General features: G+C 38.0%; 1 protein-coding gene across 3 annotated transcripts in view; it reads right to left on the bottom strand.

Annotated features, from left to right (window-relative positions):
* Positions 1–21,149, bottom strand: part of LOC133214750 (versican core protein-like) — a 106,996-nt gene that overhangs the window by 22,007 nt on the left and 63,840 nt on the right. For all 3 annotated transcript variants that reach the window (XM_061357964.1, XM_061357963.1, XM_061357965.1), the window contains exons 8-10: positions 5,551–11,037; positions 3,281–3,394; positions 2,408–2,521 (exon numbers count right to left, since the gene is read on the bottom strand). In XM_061357964.1, coding sequence (XP_061213948.1) covers positions 2,408–2,521; positions 3,281–3,394; positions 5,551–11,037 — 5,715 coding nt within the window. The remainder of the gene's footprint in view (positions 1–2,407; positions 2,522–3,280; positions 3,395–5,550; positions 11,038–21,149) is intronic.

The raw sequence follows: 21,149 nt of genomic DNA, 5'->3' as shown, positions 1-21,149 counted from the left end.
TATGCGTCTGTACTTTGAAAAGATATATGTGGTGAGCAAAAAAGGGTACTATCTACCCAGAGGTACTCTACTTTTAATCTAGTCTGAACCAGAAGTGATGCTGGCTTACTGATTTACCAATCTAGTTTAAAAAAGAAACACCCTCAGCTGCTCTATTTCTAGTATCAGATCACTTTAACTCTTCAGGAAGAAGTTCCTGGGCTCAGATTTTCTGCTGCACTGTTTCCACTTGGCAAGAGAAACATCTGTAAAGGAGCCAGTTACAGCTCACTGAGTCACAGGACTGCGTTCTCTCACCCTATTTTGGATCACCCTGAAGTCTTCTCTAACTTATATCTCCTGCAGAAGCTTCCTGATGTGAAGCTGCACTGTCCTGTTGTCACGACCCTTCCTAACACAGACATAGGCATAACACACCAGCTGAAGATCCCTTAGACTAGAAAAGTCTCATGGGGGCATTTGGGTAAAATTCTGAGCTCTATGTTTTTTCTACACCAGTGCTGTGGGACCCGGACATGGTGGAATTGTCCCCTACTTTGTTTCCTACTTCGTTGAGCTTCGTTTCCAGAGCAAATGAATGCTTGCTGCTATCGTCTCCCATGCCATTTTGAATACTCAGCACTGTGCCTAAGACAGCTCTTCCTCTTCCCTTTTTTCAAAGCTTTCTAAAACAAATAGTATATATATTGGAGGAATAAAATTACAGAAGTAATGAAATATAATCTCAGTGTGCTCAACTCCACCTTTCCTGTGGCACTGAGGTACGCATTCTGTCATCCTGGCTGGTCTTTAAATCTAGTGAGGTCAGGACTGGTGCCTTGAAATAAAACCTGTTTGCCAGACAGCCATGTCTGAATTGCCAACACTGTTTTATTTTGTCTGGTGGAGTGGAAATTTGGCACTAAGTGCTTTTCCTAAGCCCCAAACCACTGTAGGACTTTAAGTGGAGGAAATTTAAATTCCAAAGCTGAGTGAGCAGAGCTCTGCTTCTGATTGACAAATGAGGAAATGTTCCCATTAACCACCTAAAATGCGCTCTCAGGTTGATCATAAAAAACAGCTGAAAGCTACCATGGTACTCACAGCTACTCTTTATTATGGATTTCCTGGAATGAGGGGGAAGAAGAAGGGAGTGAGAACATTTATTTCTTTTGTTATGAAAGCACTGTCAGTTTATAATTTGGGAGAACAGATTGGGAAAGCCTTTTCAAATTACAAGATTAGACAGTCTATTGAAAAAGTTAACCAGTGAAAAGCGCTGGAGTTATCAGCTTCAAGAGTTCTCAGCTCTAACTAACAAATCTCTATGTGTTAAGCTGGGAGAGTTTGCAAACTGCCTTTCACTGAAGATGAGAAAAAAACCATGAAAAATACCCCAATGTTAATTAAACAAATTCAAAGGTCTACTTCATTCACCTGTGACTAAAACTATTCAGCTGAAGGAAAAAAGTATTTTCACAGGCTTTGGAAAGTATCCTTTAAAACACCATTTATTTTTCCCATGGAAATTCCTTCACTAATTTTACTGACAGAACAGATTTTGCTACCCTACTCTTCCCCCTACATGAGCATATTGAGTAATCATCTTGCACTGTAAATATTTCTTGCAAGTACAGTGGGATTTCTTAGAGGTAATATTCTAACAATTAGAGAAACTTGGATATTTAATCTGATTTCTGCTGTCTACTTAGAAAGCCTTTTACAACTTCCTCGTAATTGTGATTCTGTACCTACTTTGCGTAAAATAATCACAGAACAAATAAGTTTGAAAATTCTGGGATGAAGCCATCAAGGCTATGGTCCCCAGTGGATGGGTATATAATCTAGCATATTCAGTAAACTATTCCTGCTTTTCAGTAAAGCTTGTTGGAAGTGATGGGTTCTGATATGTCTTTCACACCGTATATTATTTTTTAAGAGAGAAGCTTGATCAAAGAGTAATTCTACTCCCACACATTACCCCACAAGCATCACTACAGTAATGAGAAAATGTTGTTAGATGACTTCCCTGTAATGTGCAAGCCAACAGAGGCAGGCTGTGCTTGCCTTGGAGCCACCTGAAAACTGTGTGGCTGTTATTTTGGCACAGAAACTCCCCACTATAATCATTTATACTTGGTACAACAGTAATGTTACTTCCAGTCAGGTTCGTACTTTATCCGAGTTTGCTGTCATCCATCTGCAAAAGATGGTGCAGTTGAAACCTTATGCAAAAACTCCTGAACCACAAATCATGGGAGTCTAACATACTCAAAAAATATAATCTCTCCTCACCACTGATGACTCCCCACATTTTTACGGTTTCTTCATCCTCTCATTTTTAGAAGGTTTTGCCTAGTTTCTCCAGAGGAGTGTTGAAATGGAAAGGGATGAACTCAATCACCATAGATTAAAGAATACGTCTTACCTTGTTCACAAAGAGCACCTATATAGCTTGGCAGACACAAGCAAGTAAAGGTGTTGAGGCTGTCTATACACGTGGCTCCATTCCGGCATGGGTTAGACTGGCATTCATCAATATCTACAACATAAAGATAAAAGTATTTTCATAATCCAGTCCCTTCCTAGAAGGGAAATGTTCTTCAGACCTAGTCATGCAGTCATCACTAGGACTGGACCTAGTCATACTAGGAGCAGTACAACCCCTCCATCCCTGGCAGTCTTCAAGGCCAGGTTGGACAGAGCCGTGGGTGACGTGGTTTAGTGTGAGGTGTCCCTGTCCATGGCAGGGGGGTTGGAACTAGATGATCCTTCCCAACCCTAACTATTCTGTGGTTCTATGATAATCCAGAATTATTGCAAAAGATCCAAGGGAATGGTTTATTTGCATGATAACTAATTTTACTATGCCTAGTCTTCCTTCCCGTTCATCCACAAGCCAAGCAGCAGATTTCTTAGGAAATGTGACATTACTGATCCACAATTTTATATCCTACGCTCTGACTCCTGAGTCCTTAAAAACTATCCCAAGAACTATCCCAAATATTAATGTTTGTCTGGTTTCATGTGATGTATTCACGAATTTAATGCAATGAATTCTAGGTCATGTAGTTCATTTACAAATCTTACATTTGTGTGTGTACATATTTGTCCAGTCTAAGGCAAGAGAGAAAAGGGGTATAAGTGGACCTCCTTCCCTTTATTATTCTCTTCTTAATAAGGCCTCACTATAGGTTTTTTCAAATGTCTATGTATTCTTTAACTTCAAAACACAGCTCTTCTGCAGATCTCATGTGTGAAGGTTTTATACTCAGTAAGTGCCTAGATTGCATCAGCTTACCTAATTCGCACTGCTCGCCGTTGAACCCTGGCAAACATGTACAGATGTAAAATGAGCCACGCGGATAGCATGTACCACCATTAAGGCAGGGATTGCTTTTGCATGGATCTTGGCCTGTTGAATGAGTAGAAAAAGGAAATTGACTCTGTAGCTTCAAGGAACTGGTGTCTTTTGATTCTTTGGAAGAAAATATAGTTCTTCATTTCTGCATGGATGCATCAGGCTTTACTGTAGTTACAGAAACTCTATTAACATAATAGGCTAAGGAGAATAAGATCATTTTATATAGTAGTAAAGCTTATTTTCAGGCATTGTTATTTTCAATTTTAACAACTTTAACAACATGGCATTTACTATGAACCAGTATAAATAACTTATAGAATTACATTTTTTCATAGCAATTTGTACTATATTCAAAAGCGATGGTATTCTACTGAGGATTTAGTTTGCATGACATGGTAATTAATTATAGCTGAAAATAGTTAAACATATGCAAAATGAATGGAAAATGCTTGCTTTTTTTTGTTGTTGTTTTGTTTGAGCAGGGTTAGTTTATATGGAATGATTGGGTGATTGGGTACACAGAACATACTAGCTGGTTGCTGTTGTTTCACTTGCTTATATGTAATCAGTCAATTCCCCAAAGGTCTTATTTCTTTGAAAGAATACTTTCACACATGCATATTTCCCACCTTTCTTCAAAACACATCTCAAGAACACAAACAAAGGTACTGAATACATCCATAACTGAACTAAACACTAAGATAAATGCTTACCTGCTGTGAAATCCTCAGCTGTTATGGGAGTTACCATTTAAACGGCTTTTCCTTGAAGAGCTTTATGCCTTCTGGTGATGCTTATATCAGCTGAGTTTAGAAACCTAGGTATTTGCATTTTATTTAATGTGTAGGAGCAATTAACAAGTATAGGTAACCATTTTTTAGTACCTCAGAGTCAGAGGATAATCAGGAAGATAGCCCTTCTGGGATACAAGAAGAAAGACTTGGCTTTGGAAACTTAAAAAAAAAAAAACACGTGAGTTCTGTAACCTAAAGTAATCTAGAAACATGAGAAAAGTTTAGATTTTTGGTTACATTTTTCCAAAACAGTCTGACTATAGTGTATGAAATAAAAGGTAAGTAACGTCTATTTTACCCTTGACAAATTAGACATTCAAAGACATCTCCTTAAAGTACTAAGTTCTCTATCTAGTCATGGGAGAGCAGAAGGTTCAGTTAGAAGCCTCCACATGAAAACCCTGTCTGCGTAAATTTGGGATTGTAATTTAGTGGCCAGGATTTTGCTTTGGAAGTTTTGAAATTATTCTGATCATATCCATCAAATAGGGTGTTTTCTACGGGACTGTTTCCTGAAAGTCCCAAACATAAGACTATGTTAAGCACCCAAGGATGTTTCTTGTGTGTTTACTGTCTGCTTGTCCTCCTGTGGACTGGATATTTTCCCAGTTAACATTTTCAGATTAACAGCTTCCTGGATTATTTGACAAAAAATAATAGAAAACCACATGAAATTAAGACAGTTTGATTCTTTCGTCAACTATATCTAGGTAAAATGTGAATTGAAGTGACAACTGAAGTGACCCTACCTGCATCATCTGTGTATTTGGCGAAATGCTGCCTAATAACAATTATGTTAAACAGAATACTGTGACAAATAACATTTAACTAAAAGATCTTCAACTTATAAGTCAGACACTGTACCAACCATTGAAAGTTACAGACAGGCTGAAAACATGAAGTCTCAGTTTTCTCTTGTCTAAAAAGTCATCTTGCAGGCTAAGAAAAATTGCTTTTAATAGAAAATTCTGACCCTAGAATACACACTATAGATCTATTCTCTTAGTCAACTTCAAGATGTTATAAAACAATTCTAACTATAAACCAATTGTGTAAGTACTGTTGTCATGCCCATATAGAAAAGCTATCAGACAAAATTATCTGAAATTCTCTACCACAATCAATGTTAACTTCCTGTCTTTTAGAACCAGCGTGTCACCTCGAGTCTGATTCAAAGCTTCACAATGCCCAGGAAATAAAACAGCCCAGGAAAGTCAGTGAGCTTGAGATACGGTCCTCCTATCTTCCTTCACTTTGTAAGGGTTACAATCATGTGGATTTCAAAGCTTCAGCCTCACCAGTTCTGCTGTTATTTCACAGTGCTTTGATTGTCATAGCTCTTATCAGAGTTAAGACACACATTTACATGTACCACAACAAACATATACAACAGTGATTGTATTTGGAAGTTACCTGGAATTTGCACTGCTGTGCCTTCAACTGAACCCACACTGGTGCCAATCAGGAAATCTGATCCATTAGTGACTTCCCGAAGGAAAAATGATGAAGTTACAAGTTCAGTAGTGTTTGGCTCCTCAGAGCTCATCGTAGACTGCTCATTTTGAAACAGATTGTTTCCAGGGGTAAAGTTGTTTGTTGCAATGTTAGAAGAAATAGTTGTGATTTCCTCTTGCCCAGACAAAGCTGATTGTGTTTCTGCACTTGCATCCAAAGGTTGTGAAGATGAAGCTAACATTGTAACTGCTTCCTGGTCAGGCTTAAATACTTCACTTTCACTGCTATTGGGTGAATCTGAAACAGGTGTGGAAAAAAGCCATGGGATCTCTCTCTCAGTACTTCTGTCATCTTCTTGATGAGGATTGTCCACTCTCCTAGAGGAATCTTCAACTTTTACTGTGCTAACATTTGGAACATCTGTGCTCACACTTTCTCTGAAATTCAGAAAAGCAGTAGGCGAGACATGTATTGATGGAGAATCTCCAGAAACAGTAGTTTCTTCTTCAACAGCCAAATCAGTTACAGAGGTTTTTGTCTCTTCTGTCCTGTCTGTTACAAAACTATTAAACTGAGGAGTACTTTCAGTAGCTGTGCTTTCTGAAACAGGCTTGGGAGAAAACTCCAGCAGAGAATACTCTGTCCTGTCAAGAAGGCCAGTGGTGGGAGGTTTATATGTTGCCGCAATATCAGAACTGACCTCTTTGAAAGTTCCGTCTGATGAATGATCAGGCTGATCTGAATCCTTTGAAGATGATGTACTTGGAATGTTTACATCAGAGTACTCAGATACTCCATTAACCAACTGAACTGTCACTGAAGATTTAGGAGTTTGGTGTACTGAATAAAAGCCTGAATCTGTTTCTTCATACTCTGCTGATGCCGATTTTGTGTTTGTGTATACTGTAGGATGTTTTTTGCCATTCTTGCTAGATGATGCAGTTGTCAGCTGGGATGTACTCTGTGTGGTGACAGTACTTACATCAAGCATGTCAGTTGTCAAAGCCCTTTCTATCTCAGTGGTAAAAACTGGTGTAAGAGAAGGAATCACAGGCAGCTTATCATCCAGTTCTTCTTGTCCCATTCCAGAAAAGCCAGAGACTGTTTCACTTTGATCTGCTATTACTTGATTGTTTGCTGAAGTATTCAGCTTGTAGTTGTCGTCTGTTGTGCTTGTTACAACATGTTTAGACTCATGAAACACATGAGAGTTTACCAGTGATGGAACTGTAGGAAGGAAAATGCCCAGTTCAGAGAGTTCAGCAGCAATGAGAGTTTCTGTTGCAAACTTCCTTGAATTCCCTGAAGCCAGATCTTTCTCATCTGATTTTGGTCTGTGCCCAGCTGTTATTGATTCACTGCTTAGCTGACTGGAAGTAGTTGAAGAAAGAATATCACCAGATCCAAGTGTCTTCTCTTTGGTTATGAAAATTTTAGGTGTTGATTCATATTTCTCCTCTTCAGCTGTCATGCTATCATCACCACCATATGCTGATTGTATAACAAGATTTGGCATTGTCTGCACATTTATTATATCTTCAGGCATTGATTTAGAGTGATCCATGTCTATAATAGTAGTTTCTTCTGATGGGATTTGAAGTCTTTCTTCAATTAGTGTAATATCACCATAAACAGAGACGTTCAATGTAACACTTCTTTTATCATCAATCACTGGGATAATTTTCTCATATATCCCAGTATCACTTGTTAGCTCTTCTGATGCAGCTGTCTTTGATTGAACAGCAGATGGATTTGCTACAATCTCTTTATCTTCTGTAAAAAGGGGTGCCAGTCCTGTGATGACAGTCTGTGGTCCATCTATCAGTGCCTCTGTTGTAACTTCTGAATAAGCTTCCCCAGGAACACTAGACGAAGCATTTAGTTCCACCTTTGACACAGGGGGTATTGACAACTGAGTAAACATATCCGAAAATGAATCCAAATCACCAACCCAGCCAGATCCTTCTGCAGAGCTTTCAGGTAATACTCTGTCTGGCATTTTTGTTGTTGAGGTTACAAGCGATCCTTCTGTTTCAAGATTGGGAGTTCCACTCAGTATTACAGAAATGGGAGTTACACCATGTTTAATCAGTAAAGTTTCCTCTCGAGAAACAGCTTTAGAAGTAGATGTTGTTCCACTTATTTCATTTTTTCCTTTCCTATAGTTAGTTTCCTTATCATGAGGTTTTGCAGTTGCGACAAAATAATGTGTCACCTCTTTAATCTCTTCAGAGGTGAAGCTATTGTAACTCTCTTCTGCTAAACCTGGGGAACTGGTGATCACTGAGCTGGGAAACTGGTTTTCTGGTTTTAACAGCAGCCCAGTTACAGCACTTGTAACTTCTTTATTAACTTCACCATTTGATTCAGTGCTTCCTCTGTCAAAGTCTTGTGTCCTGTCAGTTGATAGTTTGGGTCCCAAATTTGCAGGATGAGAAGTATGAGGACTTAAAGTACTTGTGATTTCTTTTACAGCTAATGGCACTACAGTAGAAATAACAGCAAGGTCATCTCCTGACCCTTGTCCTGAAAATAATGCATCACCGATGAGCTCATTATTTGATAGCTTTTCTTCTTCAAGTGTCAGGAATGAACTGGGAATATCTTTCATAGTGAAAATATTTTGTACCAACTCCTCTTTTTGCTCTGTATCTGTACCTGGATAGCTCATGTATTTCCTTTCAATCTTTGCAGGTTCAGTTACTCTGTCATCATTAAATGACAAAAGGTTTTTTTTAACAGATTCAGTTTCTAATTCCTTTTCTTCTGAGTACAGACTGACAGTAGGAACATTTAAAAATCCTAGATGTTTATGGGTAGCCTGTGTATTTTTAAATAAAGGGTCTGTTGTTGCTTCTTCGGAGGGTTCTGAAGTTTTTGCTGAAATTTCCTGTGGCAAAGCTTCTCCAGAATATATATCTTCCACCAAAGGAGTCTTCGTAGAAAAATCTCTCACTATCAGTTCATCAATTTTTTTCTCTTCCATTCGCATGTCAGTTACAGTTTCCATTGTGGTTGATTCATGTTCAGTACTTGTGACTAGCTTGCCAGGTTCTGTAGTGAAGGCGTGATTCATAGGTGGTGTGTTGACAACTTTTTTGTCATACTTTTCTTGTGGTTTTGGTTCCCCAGTGGGTGAAACTGCTGGTTTTGTAAATGATTCAATAAATGTGTCTGCTTCCCCAGATCCCTGATCAATAAATGGGAAGTAACTTCCAAGTATTTCTTTAATGGGTCCCTTAGACTTTAGTTCTGTGGTGTTGCTGTCACCTTTGAATTCTTCTCCAGAGCCATGCTCAATCAGGAGAATCTTTCCGAATGAGAAAGCTGAAGAACTAACTTCTGCATTTCTGCTTTCTGTAGATACTGCTACTCCTTCTGCACTGCCAGTGTCATGTGTCACCATGATGTCATAAGGGCTGTTACTAACCACTGATTCTGGAGATGGTGTGACCTTAGTTGTTCCTAAATCTTGAGTTTTAACTCCTGATGCAACATGAGATATTACCTCTTTTCTAGAATCAGGACTAGATTTTACTTCAGAAGGAGCTGTGTAAGCTGGTTCTGTTTCCTGCTTTTGTTCTCCCAGGTTTCCTGTACTAAACACATCCTGAGGCATCTGATTTGTTACTTCAGGCTCCTTTGTCAAGCCATCTGACCTAGTACTTGATATTCCTGATTCATCTGGTCTTGCATGTGCTTCATAGTCTGTTGTTGCATTCTTCAGTAAAGTGTCATATATACTGTAAACTTTTCCTTCATGCTTTTCTGTTTGTGTTTCAATGATAGCTCTTATTGGAAGTGAAGTCAAAGTAGCAGACTCAATGATAACATCTATATCTCCAGAACCCGGCTCAGTTAATGGTGAGTCAGTACTTACTACTTTTCTTGTGGGACCCCCTGAAAATATGTCTGCTGGTTCTTCTGCTGATCCTTCATTTATAAAAAGCTGTTTCTCTCTCAACAGAGGAGTAGTGGTGACCTTTTTTATTTCAGAACTTATGGTACCTGTTACCAGTTCTGTTTTTCGGGGGGGGGTGGGGTCTTGACTTACAGTTCTGACTTCACTAATAGTGCTCCCAAGTTCATTCAACTCTAAATTCCCCTCTGCAGCAGTAGCTGAGTTTTCCTGACTTGAATAAACAGTGGTTTGCACTTCTTTTTCATTTTTTATATTCTTTTCAGTTACAAAAGAGCTGGCAACTTCTGTAATAAACTCATATACAGAATTGGTGGCAACAGTTAATTCAGGACTTTGATCAAAAGCAGAATACAGAGTGCTGATTCGTCTGGGCAAAGCAGAAGTGATTCCTGAAGTAATTATAGAAATTTCTGTTGGCAGTACTTTTTCAGAACCCAAAGAAATATCTTGCATTGAAAGTGCTTCTGTTACTGTCGTTTCCATTGTCATGGCTGAAGTTATACTGATGTCCTTTTCTACATCTCCAGATCCTTCTGGAACTATAAAAGTAGAAGCACCCATCTCAGGCTTTGCTGTATGACTGCTTGTTTCCATAAGACTTTCAACAGGGGAGTTTGCAGTAAGTTTAATAGTTGATATATGATGATTTCCTGGAGTAGGGGATGCCTCTTCTGAAATAAGGTCTTTCATACCCATGCCTACTGTAGCAGTATTAAAAACTGTATTCAGAGAAGCAGTTACACCAGAACCTTCCACAGCAAATACAGCACGAACATAAGTTATGCCAGATTTTTTTCCACTATCTTCCTTTCTTGACATTTTCACAATTTCTGAGAAGACAGATCTGGATAAGTCAGGTTCAGTGGAGCCATCTCCAGAAGATTCGTTACTAATCAGAAGCAAGTTTTTTGTATCTTTGGTAGACGTCTCCTCAGTTCCATGCCGTGCTACGGTCTCTTTATTTTTTTGCAGAGACTGCTCATATGAAGAAGTAATGGCTATTGATTTATCAGTCGTAGCAACTTCTAACTCACCACTATAAACAGGTTCTAACATTGCAACATCTGCTGTTGGTTGTGTAACTTCAAATGCCCCTATCGCTTCTCCAGCTTTGCTTGGTTGCATAGTACCAGATGCTTCATTTTCAGGTATTATAAATGTGTTTGTTTCATTGATTTGAGAAAAGGTTACGTTTTTGGAATGTGCAACACTTTCAATTTGGTCACTTCTTGCTTCCTCAGCTTTTGTGCTCTTAGGTGCACTAGTAACTTGTTGCTTTCCATTGATGAACTGCAAAGCTGGAGGAGTTGTAACATCAGTAGTATTTTCACAGTCTTCCTCTTCTTCAAACTCTACAAAGTTTGGAAAGAAAGGATCCAATATTATATATTCAGATGAATCCTGCACAGAGTCTGAAGTACAGGGTTCAGTCTGAGATGATTCTGCATCAATGTGGGATTCATCTACTGCATGAGGAAGCATGTGGTGACTGAACAGATCCAAAAATTCATTCACCGGATGATCTGCAAAAAAAAAAGAGCTTTTCATAATCCCTAAGTGACAACAACAGTTGTGCATTATAATAGATATATGAAGTACAAGCAATCCACCAGAGGAAAAAAAAAAAAAACAAAACAAACCAAAACCAAACCCACAAAAAAACCCAACCAAAAAAACAACAAAAAAGTCAAAGTGAAATACAGTAAATTCAGCGGGTTTGTCTAGTCACACCAAGTTAAATGCCACCACAGTGTTTAACTTTCTAATTAAAATCTTTGTGTATACTGAACACATTGCTCATATAATGCTGTCCATTTCCATGAATGTTTAATCCTGAACCCACATATAAGCTAATTTATCCTACATTATTCAGCAGAGGTAAGAAATAGACAGGATGAAAACCATATGAAAACCAAAAGACCCTGGCCCCAGCCTGCAGCAACTGCCTCCATGGATATGAGAAACCCACTAACCTTTACCAGAAATCCAACTTAGACAAAGCTAAGCAATGCAAATAAAATATATTTAGACCTATAGAATATGCCTCTACAATTCTAATTTTTCTCAGTATAATGTAATATAAATTCCTAGGAACACCATAAAAAGTACATCAGTTGCTCTACTCTTTACACTAGGTCAGTAAATAAAGTCTCATTTTGTAAAGTTGTTGCTACTTGGCAATGTAAAACATTATAAAGCAAATAAGAAAAAATATTTCAGATCCAAAATCAATTGCCATTCAGACAGTAATATGAGTAAAACCCAGCTAGCTATTTTCTTCTGCTTAGTACTCACTTTGAATGATTTACACGCTTCCACAGAATGCAAAGCTCTCAAAATTTTTTCTAGGTGGCCAAGTAGGTAAAGAAGAGGAAGGAAGTTTTAAGTAAGCAAGTTTTTATCAGCAGAAGCCATTGTAAATTTCCTCTAAGAGTAATGATCTCAAATTCCATAGACACTGTTTAAATGTGCTTTCTCAGCACAAACGTCACTTCAAAGCATCTGTTCTAGACAATACCTGCTACCTGACTGAAAAGAGGATACAAGACTCAGAAAAAGGCCAAATTTCAGGCTTGCCCAGCTGCCTTGAAGCTGGAAACTTTGTGCTGAAACATTATTCCATTAATGTATCGTTCTTCTGGGTCTATGTTTACAACATTTTTCCCCAAAGAAAATTACTGTTTGCTGGTATAAACTGGTGTTACCAATGGAGCTGTCTACATTTGTCAGTAGAGGATCTGAACCAATAGAACCTTCTCTTAGACCATCGTCAGCAATGATGGCTCCCCAAAGAACATTTGCACTATATAACAGAACACACATCTGTAAGCAAATCTTCCTCATTAAAACTGTTTAGAATACTTAAAATTATGAGAAGCTGACAGGTAAACTACTTCAGTAGTTTGAAGTAGTCCCCATGTAGGAACACTGTTTAACCTCTATGACAACTGAGCCCTCAGAGATAATCAGGTGAACACTCTGGAAAAGAATGTATTAAATCACATTAAACTGATGCACAGCACCGTGATCAGCCTGTGATTCTTTGGCTTACATTGTTCTGTGTGTGCAAATTGGCTGCAATGTGGGTCTTGAAAAGGTCATTGCAACTCTATTGAGAATTGACGTTCTAATATCTCAGGCTGTGTTTACAGCTAAACTCATGAAGTATTACCAAATGTTCATCTTGCTGAACCTCTGGCTGAAGAGTAAATGGTAACTTCAGACCTGTTTTACAAAGAACATGCAATGAGGTTCTCTGAATGCAAGGATTTGATCTAATTTCTAAACCACTTGGGGAAAAATTAAGACCTGTTCCAGTCTTACAGAGAATAAATCACCTTCAACATTGTGTACTTCCACTAAAATATTCAGTATGTATGGCACTAAGTTCAGTGTTCCCAGCACAATACAAAAAATCTGGTTTTAACCTCATTTCTGGATGGCTATTCTGTATTACCCCAATAAAGCCTAGTGTTTACTTTGCGCTATGACAGCTCTATTAAATGACTAGAAACAACTACAATCTCCCTCAAAAGTGCTTGTTTTATAAGTTGTTTTATGCAATGCTTGTAAGACAGGATTTCTCCCTGCTCCTTTCTCCAATAGGTTAGAAACATTTACAGAGGCTGCCCAATGCCACAGAAAAAAATATATCTTCTGCAGCCATTAACTTGTCTGCCTGGATCTCCTTTCAAAATTTCATTCAAACGTAAAAACAATAATTTAGTTATTTGTCCAAGATCTGCAATATGATGTAAGGAGGCATGTCTAATAACATCACTTTCACAATCCACAAATTCTAGCATATAACATACTGAAGAATCATATTTTCATAGAAGTAGAAGCTCTAATCAACACAGAATTGTACACCTTCTTTTCAAAACAGTGTATGCAATAATAAATGGGAATTCACTAACTGAAAGGAAGATGGCAAGTCAGAGCTGCTAGGGAGCTTTGAGATCTTGTGATTCTCAGTAATTCCGCTATAAAATAACTGCACCAACATTCAGAACCGGAGTACTATATATTGAAATGTGCATGGGCAAGAAAGATGGCTTACTCTGTGCATAACTTCAGAAGGAAATACGTGGACCTAACCTGCTATATAGGCTAATGTAGAATACGAATTAACTATGATTTCATACATAGCTGTTACGATTGTGTGAACAATGTATGTAGCATGCTTTTTGCACAGAAGTAGACATTAAAAAATATATTAAACCTGGATGGATCTGGATAAGCTGCAATTTGTAGGAAGGTACCATGACTAGCAAGTTCTGACCAGTGTATTATTTTTGTAACAGTGCACACCTGGGAGTCCCTCAGATTACTAGCTCACGCTAAGTCATTTATGGTAGGTAATAAATTTAGTGAACAACATCTGTTCAAAATTCACCTAGAAGACATATACAAATTCTTACATATGCAAAGATCTCTATCAGACCTTACTTTTACTTTGTTAGCTTTTTCAAGATCTCACATGCCACAAAGATCCACATTAAAGAAAATTAGCTAAAGGTATGATATTCTAATAATTAACTTTCAGAAGGCTCTTTCATTAAATACTAAGCATTTTTGTTTGGGCTCTTTTTCAAACAAACAAAAAAAAAGGAAAAGAAAAACAAACTATCAGCTTTTTAAAAAGTAGTGATGAATAAAATGGATTTCTTTTCTTTAATTAGAATTTCTTCTCCTTTCTAGAGCTTTGATTATTCAGTGTTAGTAATCAAGTTTACAGTGCTCAGGAATAACAGCTGTGGAAAATATCTTAAACCCCAGAGGTGGTCAAAAATCTATGCGACAATTTGGCTCATATTATCTTGTCCTATAAGAATAAGTAAGACACGAAAATAAAAACCTAAGTGCTACTGTAAAATATCAGTACAGGAGGGAAAAGTCTTATCTGTTGATCTGGTCTGTTAGACCTAAGGGCAGACACAAGAAAACTTGCAGCAGTTTTAAGCTGGCTGGATGCAGCTGACATATGTTGCCCCTAATTATGTTCATGTCCATTCCAACTGCAGGCAAAAACATGCAGACTTGAGACTTTTAATAAGAGATGAAATGCGGACTTTAAAAGGAAGGAGTTTGGCTTCTAAATATGTTTATCAAAAGTTCATAGATTATCATGGCAAATGAGCCAAAAGGAGCACTTGTTTAAAAAGGTGCTTTATTATTACGATTCCAAGAAAAAGAAAGTAAAAAAGAAGTAGCTAAAAAGTAGCAAAAGCAAGGGCTGCCAGTTCAGACTGCCAATCCAAACAAGCCCAAAAGGGAATTTATCTGTAAAGCCTTTATTGAGGAAAGTGATGAGGTACACACTAGAAAATTAAATAGATAGGTGGATGAGTGTATGTGCAGCCTAGAGTGTTCCTTGATCCATTTAATATCACAGAATCACAGAATCCCAAGGGTTGGAAGGGACCTCAAGAGATCATCTGGTCCAACCCCCCTGCAAGAGCAGGGTAACCTAGAGTACATCACACAGGAAATTGTCCAGGCGGGCCTTGAATGCTTCCAATGTGGGAGACTCCACAACCCCCCTGGGCAACCTGTTCCAGTGCTGTCACTCTCACAGTAAAGAAGTTCTTCCTGATGTTAAAGTGGAACCTTCTATGCTCCAGTTTACACCCATTGCCCCTTGTCTTATCACTGGATATCACTGAAAAAAGCCTAGCTCCATCATCCTGACACCCACCCGTTACATATTTGTAAATGTCTTAAATTGCTTGTATGGAATAGGCATCTATCTCAATAACAGTCAACTATGTGCAAGAAATGGAAATCCTTCTGGCAACAGGGTGCTTTTTAGCCACAAGAAGACTTGACTGCTACTACATATAATCACAGAAAGACTGACTGATTCAGCGCTTATTTTCATTACAAACTTTCTAATGACAATTGGTTCTAAGCCCATGTTAATTTGTCACTGGGTCAAATATAGAAGTTGTGTCTGTGTTACTGACGACCAAGCTAACTTCTCAACACCCAAAGAACGTGTAATGCATAGCAAAATTCTTTCTTGAGAAAGATGATTTTTGAGAGTGTAAGCAGTAAAGACCATTTTCTCTCAAAAAAAAAAAAACCCAAACTTCAGAGAAGCAGCTGTAGAAGAATTAACAGAGAATTAAATAGAACACAGATGATGATGTTTTCCAAGCTTTCAAAAACTAAACTATTTCACTTAAAAGATTTATGGATTTAGGACATTTTTGTGAATTCTCATTGAAAATGGAGCTGATAACACCTAACTTGGCATCCTACATGTAACAGAATAGATTGCTGCAACTTGTCCATTCATTGTTTCAGAGCAACATGGTGAGCTGTTTCTGACAGGTAATAGAGTTCAGGCTTTTTTAGAAGTATAATAAACCCATGAAATTCACAGAAGGACTCATAAAATGTTCTATGGACTTCAAATCAGGCTTCATATTTTGACAAGAATAGATCTAAAAAAGGGGGGGGGGGGGGGGGGAAGCCAAAAAACATTTTGGACTGCTCTTTTCAAAAAACATCCATTTCATTGCATAATGTGACACTATTGCAAGCTTCATGACATTCACTACCAAGAACTGGTAAACACAACACAGGTTAGAATGAAAAAAAACAGAATGCTTGCATTAGTCAATTTTCTTCCTGCACTCAATAACTGAAATATTTGGGTTTGGGCTTCAACTGAGTTATATCAGGGTTAATTTAGACAATGGTATGACTAGAGTACTGTATATATTATATATGACATTAAAATATCATATATATGTGGGTTTCTATCAAATTTCTGCAAATTCAGTGACTGACAAAGGTAATGCAGTAACTTGCAATGAAAACAAAAAAGTTTGGTTCAGACAGAAAAGTAAAAAAAAAAAGAAAATCCATGGGGTTTTCTCCCGTGCATACACTTTAACTACTCTGTTTTCCATGTTGTGTCACCTTATGTCTTTTCCTTTCTTTCCTAAATATATATCTTGTGAAGAAAGTTGCAAAATGCCTAATACTTAACACTTGGCACAATCAAGTCAGATGTCTCAAGCTTCATAAACAGCAACTGATCAGACCCGTATTCATTCAAAAAACATTATTCCAAGAAAGTTGTTGCAGGAACAGATTGTAAAAATATGCTATGAAAAACACATAGACAGCAATGAAGGCTGAAGGAAGACATGATTCATTATATTACTTATTTTTGTAATTATGAACGTGGTGAGGCACTGGCACAGGCTGCTCAGAGAAGCTGTGGCTGCCCCATCCCTGGCAGTGCTCAAGGACAGGTTGGATGGGGCTTGAAGCAATGTGGTCTTGTGGAAGGTGTCCCTGCCCATGGCAGGGGTTTGGAAATGGATGAGCTTTAAGGTTCCTTCCAACACAATGGATACATATGGGTACAAACTGGAACACAAGAGGTTCCACTTAAACTTGAGAAGAAACTTCTTCTCAGTGAGGGTGACAACACTGGAACAGGCTGCCCAGGGAGGTTGTGGAGTCTCCTTCTCTGGAGACATTCAAAACCCGCCTGGACACGTTCCTGTGTAACCTTATCTAGGTGTTCCTGCTCCAGCAGGGCGATTGGACTAGATGATCTTTTGAGGTCCCTTCCAATCCCTAACATACTGTGATACTGTGTGATACAAACCACTCTAGGATTCTACGATTTGCTGCAGATTGAAGCTGCTATGAAAAGCATATCCAAGCAAACAATCCACAGAATAATGGACACTGTGTTGGATTAAGACTTTTTGAGTAACATAAACCAATGTCTTTAATGTGTCATGTCAAAATCTGTGCACATCTGTGGAGCACTCTTGACAGGTTTAGTGACTTCTAAAGAGCAAGGCTACAGCCAGCAGACTTAAATTTAGCTGACATAAATTAAGCCAACAGGTGTCTCCATTTCATTTGGAAAATATTTAAGAGTCCTCTAAATAGAAGAAGTCTAAAAAGTTTTATTTAAACCCTCTGAAAGTCCAGTGATGTCTCGTATCTGGCTTGGGAGAAGAACTAGCACAAGGAAAGTCTTTAACAGCTTTATGTCACATATTGACTCCCCTAAACCTCAGTTCTGCCAGGGACCAGATTTGCAGTCTTTCTGGATTCAAGCAGTTTTATGACTGCAGCTTGCTGAAACTCTTTCAGCAAAACAAAACCCAACCAATTACCCAGAAATGTGCCATTACTGAATAGATTTTGTTTTAAAAGCATACTGAAGAAGTAGTGATCTGGCAAGATGTTCTCCATGCCAAATTGAACAAAAAGATATTTATTTTTTTTTTTTTTGTTACTGTTGTTTCAAAACCTTTGTATTTAGAGGCTTTTTCCTCCTTAAAATATTACATTTAAATTGGAACAGAAAGCTTCACTTCTACAGAAATAAAACATTATGATAACATCTTTTGGGCCATTTTGTTTCATAGAAGAGGGATTTTTTTAATTGCTTTTTTCATCTCATTTCAAAAGAAATAAGATTTTGAAATACAGACATTTCCTGCTGAAGGAAAATTACGAGTGTCAGCCTTCAGTACATGCAATTCTTCTAACTTGTGCCATCTTGTAATATCATTAGCCTACTAAGCACAGTCAAAGTACAATAGTGCTTCAGGCATACCCATCTCCCCAGTCAGGAAAAGGTGGGAATACTGCCAAAGAGCTGGTCTAAGGTATTAAAGAAACACAGCTACTATTATACACACTTAAGTAAAAGGCAACAAAGAAAGGTCCAGAAAGAATTAAATTCTTGATTATTTTAATCCTTCTACCTCACGTTAACATGACTAGTATGTATGATAAGGTGTAGTAAAATACAGTTCTTGATTACTTTTGAGTCTAAATAAACAAAACATTTTATTTAGTTAACTTAAATATTCCCCAGCTGGATATATATTTCTAAAACTTCTGTTAACTTTGGCTCCCTTTAGAAAGGCTTAACAATGCAGGACACATTTCAATAGCCTTTTATTTTCTTTTTAACCTTCTAAATTTTATCAAACTTTATATATTTTTCTCTCTCTGACAGTTAAAAGAGAAGTGTGAATTTCTGAAATCTCATCAGCAGTAAAAATAATAATTAAAAAAACTGTATATAAATTGACCCAGCATAAAAATCTCAACTACCCAAGTAGATTTCTGGTACTTGAAAAGAACAATTTTTGTGCAGCTGGCTGGGTAGGAGTCGAAAGTAATTCAAGGTGGGTGGTCAGCCTTGCCTTCTCCAATTCACTTTTCCAGCTTGCTTTAGCATATTTGGGTGTCTGTTTCCATGTGAGATACAGCCCCACTGAAACCCTGAGTATCAATTGCTGGCATGTTCCTAAAATGCAACCTTTTTACAGCTATACCTCAAGTTCCATCGTGACAAACTTGTTGGCTGCAACCAGAAACACCTGTGGGATGTGGATGTTGCTGATGTGGACACCTGCTTTGCACAGGGCTCTGGCCTCTTTGACTGGCCTTAAACATCCCTGCTGAATTCTAAAGTGATAGACATGATGATGTGAAAACCATGACAGGAGTTGAGGAAGTGTGTTATTATAAAAGCATATCATGAAGACTGCTGGCGACCCCTGGTGTTTCCTTCAGCCTCAATGCTTCCTGTGTTCCCCTCCCTGACGAGGCAGTGGACTTGTTAAGAAAAAACAGATTGAGTAAAATGTCAAGTTGCTAAAAATGGCAGCCTTGCAGTGTCATGTCTGAGCCTCAGCAAGCGCAGGATACCATTCCCTAGATAGTGACTGAATATTTGTCATACAATATTCTAAGGACAGCAATTCCCACTTCCTTCCTATTCCAACACGTCATTAACAGAATGACACTCCAAGCAGCAGTAGCTCTGCCTAAGTGCTTCGTGACATGACCATCCTTTTAATGACAACTTTTTACTTACTGCCTACAAGAAGACAATTCTAAAGCTCTGCAGGGCTAAACAACCACAAACAACTGGCAAGTAATAAGTGATTTTCTTTAGCTGAATTCCTAAGCAATGCAAAAAGTTTCAACAGATTCTACAGTCACATAGTATCTGCATGAGCAGGTCTGCTTGGATATATATATAGAAAAGTCCAACTCCAAGAACAACTCACCCGGTTAGCTGGTAAACAGAAGACCTGGCTGGGAAGGAAAGCAACTTCTCACCAAAAATCTTTCAGTGTGGTATTCTATGACTAAGGTAGAAAGAGTGAGATGTCAGCAGGTCTTGCCCTTTCTTACTCCACTTCACCATGTCCTCTGGTTACACTTATGTCATTGTTACATTGAAGCAAACTGAAATACTTCTGCCATTGCATAGATGGCACAAGAAGGAACCAGTTCTGGCCCTACCAACGGGGGAAAATCTTCCCCTCCTATGAGAACAAAAAATGGTCACAACAAAAATCTGGGGTGAAAGGAGGAAAGAGAGAAACAGATGAAGAAAGAGGAAAGAGAAGAAGGATTGGAAAGAGAAAGGGAGGGCAAATTTAGGTATAAATTTAGGTATAGGGGTTAACATGATTACTTTGGGTATTAAACATCCAAAGCAGCCTAGAAATAGACCAGATTCTCAGATAAACAAATGTAAGATTGTAAAAACCCCACTGCCATAGGAGGAATGACAGAAGTGTGACTCCCTCCTTCAGACACAATGTTAGGGAAAGCAGAGCAGAGCCATATACTTGAAAGCCTTTCAAAAATTAAGTAGTAAACAGTATTTTGACACATACTATCTACCTGGATGAACTTCTGGGGTGCTTTTGATCCTCATACTTTCCTGAACTCTGTAGAGACTTGTGAACCGCAGATGAAACAGAAAGAAAAGCAGAGCAGGAAAAGAAGCCTAATGCAGCAAATACTCTAGAATAAGCTTGTAATTTGAGAAGACTTATCTGAGAACAAGCTGTAGATTACCTGCAAATATTTAGCCATTTCATTGCTGAGACCTGGGAAAAAATCTGTATGATGCACACAGAGCATGGACTTCTTTTTTTACAATATAATCACATACATAAAAATGAGGAATGGTTCCATTTTTCTTTCAAAAGAAGGCTTTCCATCTAGATGTTTTGTTTTGTTTTATTTTCTCTTGGGAAAATGTGACATTTGTTTCGAAAAAAAAATTAATCTGGTTTTAGAAACACGATGTATTAAGAAGACATTTTTGTGGGACAATACATGACAACAGAAATTTTCATCCAACTACAGCTGAAAATAGATGTGTAGCTGTGGCAAGCTTCATGCAGCACTAAAACCACAGCGAAAGGGGGTAAACTTTTGACTATGAACCTATTAGTACAAACTCCATCCTGTACTGAGATTGGTTATATGGTTACCGACTTAGAATTAGTACATGCTTGACAGGCTCTGAATGTGGACAGAATAAACTGATAAGAAAAACTGAATAACCTAAGAAGCCAAATAATTAAATTAAGGTAAGAACTAATAAATGCTTGAGTAACATTTTGGAGACACAGAAATACTTCAGTTTCATTGTTTTTCATAGTTTTCCTATTTTATGTAGGGTAGAGTATGCAACTAGCTTATGTTCTGTTAGGTCATCTGGTAATCCTGGTAACATAATACTATGCTAAATTGCTATTCATTCTGTGCACTACTATGCTCAACAGTGCTTATCACATAGCAATGCCAAACTTCTGCATCCAGCACCCATAAT

Source organism: Neopsephotus bourkii, unplaced genomic scaffold (assembly GCF_033783945.1).
Source record: "Neopsephotus bourkii isolate Nb327-2 ecotype Australia unplaced genomic scaffold, CSIRO-AGI_Nbou_v1 NB_934, whole genome shotgun sequence".
Taxonomy (NCBI): domain Eukaryota; kingdom Metazoa; phylum Chordata; class Aves; order Psittaciformes; family Psittacidae; genus Neopsephotus; species Neopsephotus bourkii.
The sequence above is the reverse complement of the archived record's forward strand: the minus strand, read 5'-3'. Positions and strand labels throughout refer to the sequence as shown.